At 40.4% G+C, this 3,099-nt stretch overlaps 1 protein-coding gene across 1 annotated transcript; it reads right to left on the bottom strand.

Moving 5' to 3' along the window:
- Positions 1–1,554: 1,554 nt before the first annotated feature.
- Positions 1,555–2,598, bottom strand: LOC144219651 (olfactory receptor 1G1-like). The gene has a single exon (XM_077749704.1). It carries the CDS (start codon positions 2,596–2,598, stop codon positions 1,555–1,557), a length of 1,044 nt encoding a protein of 347 aa, XP_077605830.1.
- Between the last annotated feature and the right edge of the window lie 501 nt (positions 2,599–3,099).

The raw sequence follows: 3,099 nt of genomic DNA, 5'->3' as shown, positions 1-3,099 counted from the left end.
GCCGAAGCCGGACTCTTAACCGACTGAGCCACCCAGTTGCCCCAATACATTACCATTTTTAAACCTCCTGACAATACAAAAGGTAGTTTATAGCTGCTTTGAAGGGTTAGGTAATTTCCCAGGTCACACAGCTTACAAGCAGCAGAGCTAAGATTTGAACTTGAGGCAGTCTGTCTGACTGTAGAGCCAATGTTTACCACTTTGCTGTACTACAGCAAGTGGTATTGCTTTTATTGTCAGAAGATAGTATGTGAGCTTACTGTAAGATAAATGGGAATCAGGGGAGCTGGCCATCAAAAATTGACTTCTACTAGAGGAGATATTATTTATAGTAATCATAGCCTATGTCATTAGGCATGCAGCCAGATACCTGAAGGGAAATAGGTAAGAATAAAAAAATAGTACCCCATAGTAGCTTTTTATTTTCTTATGGAATCTAATTGGTTACAGTATACCTTATCGTACATGTATTTGTCAAAACTTTTGGTGACTTAGCTTTCCAAGTCCATTTTGGTAAACTTCAACAATAATCAATATGTTATGAAAATATTAGCCTGAGTTGATCTTGGGGGCAATATAGAAGAGTGTAGGCTGAAAACCATATTTGTTATGAACTGGTGAAGATGGTTCTGAATGCTACAGTAAGTAAGTTTGAACTTTATTCTGCAGGCAGTATAAGGCCACTGGAGATTTCTAATAGGGTGGTAGTCGTATTCAATGAAGGTTAATCTGATTATGGTGTGCAGAATAGATGGAATGGGGAGAAACTGGGGACTGAGGAACATCTAGGAAGGGAGTTCAGTCATTCAGCTAAGAGACCACGAACTATCCATAAAATCATTGTTTCCTGGCCCCTAACTTTATGATTGCAACCATGCCAGTGGGGTTTAGCACATATTAATGGTGCCAGGCATTATATTAAATGGTAAACATTGGTATAGCAAAGTTGAAATTGACTTAGAAAAAGTCTCCCCAAAGATAAAATTAAATTTTCACATGTAATTTAAGATGTTAAGAGGGATGGGGGTCTTGGATGCCTGGTAAAATGTTATGGTAGGTCTACCTAAGGACTCCACCCCCATCAAACCCCTCCTTTCCAGTCCCAGTTTCTATTATCTCAGCATGAGGACTTCACAGATATGGGGATTCCCAGTGTCAAAAACACTGTTGGTAAGAATCCAAGTCACCAAGGTCACAGTGATGGTGGGGGAAAGTTATCTTTCCCTGGAGTTTATTCTTGGACACATACAATATTTCCTTATTTTGGTCATGAGGTATTTCATGTTGTTTCAAAGTATTCAAGCACATTTTTTATTATACTATAAATCTGAATTGCTGTGATTTTAGAGCACTATGACTATAAGAAATTAAGCTAACGATATTGGCCTGATTATGGCTATGTTCTGAGAAAGTCTTGTAGGTTAGACATGAAGATCTCAAGTTCAGATCACAGGTCCTGGAAGCGAGGTCTCCATTTTCTCTCATTCTTTATTGCTTAATTATGGTGAATGCAATTAAGTGGAGATCCCCATATTGGATGTGAAGTCACTACTGCTAAGGGGAATGGATTTTGCTAACCCAAATTAGCTTTCTCAAAGAAGACTTGATGTCTCTGTTCCTTAAACTATAGATAAAGGGATTCAGCAGTGGGGTTACTACTGTGTACATCACTGATGCAACTGTGCCTTTCTGTGCCGAGCGGGTTGAGGGAGGACTGAAATAAACACAAAAGGAAGTCCCAAAGAATAGAGAAACCACAGAGAAATGAGAGCTGCAGGTGGAAAAGGCTTTCTGCTTCCCCTGAATTGAAGGGATCTTCAGGATTATTGAGAAAATACGTGCATAAGAGATAATGAGGCAAAGCACACAAACCAGTCCTGCAAGTCCCCCGATAGTGAAAATCACCAGCTCATTAATGAAGGGATCTGTGCAGGACAGACTCAGAAGCGGGTTGATGTCACAGAAGAAGTGTGGGATCTTGCGTTCTGCACAGAAGGACAGATTGTTCATCAACAGTGTGTGTAGGAGGGAGTGAAGGGCATTCATAATCCAGGATGCAGAAACTAGGAGGACACAGAGCCCAGGGCTCATGACCATGATGTAATGGAGTGGGTAGCATATGGCCACATAGCGGTCGTAGGCCATGACAGCCAAGAGGAATGCCTCTAGCATCACGAACAGCATGAAAAAATACAGTTGCGATAGACACCCTGCATATGAGATGGTCTGATTCTGGATCCATATGTTTGCCAACATCTTGGGGACTGTGGTGGACACAAAGCAGGCATCAGCAAGAGAGAGGTTGGCCAGGAAGAAGTACATGGGCGTGTGGAGGTGAGCGTCAGCAATGATGGCCAGAATGATGAGGAGGTTGCCTCCCACTGTGACCAGGTACATGAACAGAAACAGCCCAGAGAGGACTTCCTGCTGCTCTGGCTGCTCGGAAAGCCCGAGGAGGAAAAATTCTGAGACGCTGGTCAGGTTTTCCCACCCCATTTGTCTGTAAGCAGAAAGTTGGGTTAGTGGAATGAAATTGGTAAGCCCTCTGAAAATTTTGCCGTAGTCCAATGTTGATCTTCTAGTGTGAGGTGGAATCATGAAATATCCAATATTTAACTGCGTAGAACCCACAAAAACTGCAGTTCCATATAGTTCAAGTGAATATTTGCAAATGCCTGTGCTGTCTGCAATGGGATACCAAAGATTTGTTTGCAACGAGGTGAGAGTTTTCTTTTTAAAAAGTTTTATTATATAAGCATGAATCCAATACGTATACTTTGTTTTCTAAAATTATTTTAAGTTACATGCTTTTTTATTAATGATTTAAAGCTTTGACCTCCATAATGAACTATTTTAAACACTTATCAAATATAAACAAAAGCCTGTCTTTGCTTGTTCTTAAGTAGTGAGTAGCATTTAGTGAATCATTGCCTCCAAATTTCTGTGCATGTTTTCCAGTCTTGCCTTTCTTTAAATGTGTTAACTAGACCAGGAGTCAGAAAACTAGAAAACCAGAGCCAAATCCTCCTCACACATTTTTTTTGGCATGGACCCAAAGCTAAGAATGTATTTTAAATTTTTAAAGGTGGTAAAAAAAAA

This window comes from Crocuta crocuta, unplaced genomic scaffold, assembly GCF_008692635.1.
Source record: "Crocuta crocuta isolate KB4526 unplaced genomic scaffold, BGI_CrCroc_1.0 scaffold149, whole genome shotgun sequence".
Taxonomy (NCBI): Eukaryota; Metazoa; Chordata; class Mammalia; order Carnivora; family Hyaenidae; genus Crocuta; species Crocuta crocuta.
The sequence above is the reverse complement of the archived record's forward strand: the minus strand, read 5'-3'. Positions and strand labels throughout refer to the sequence as shown.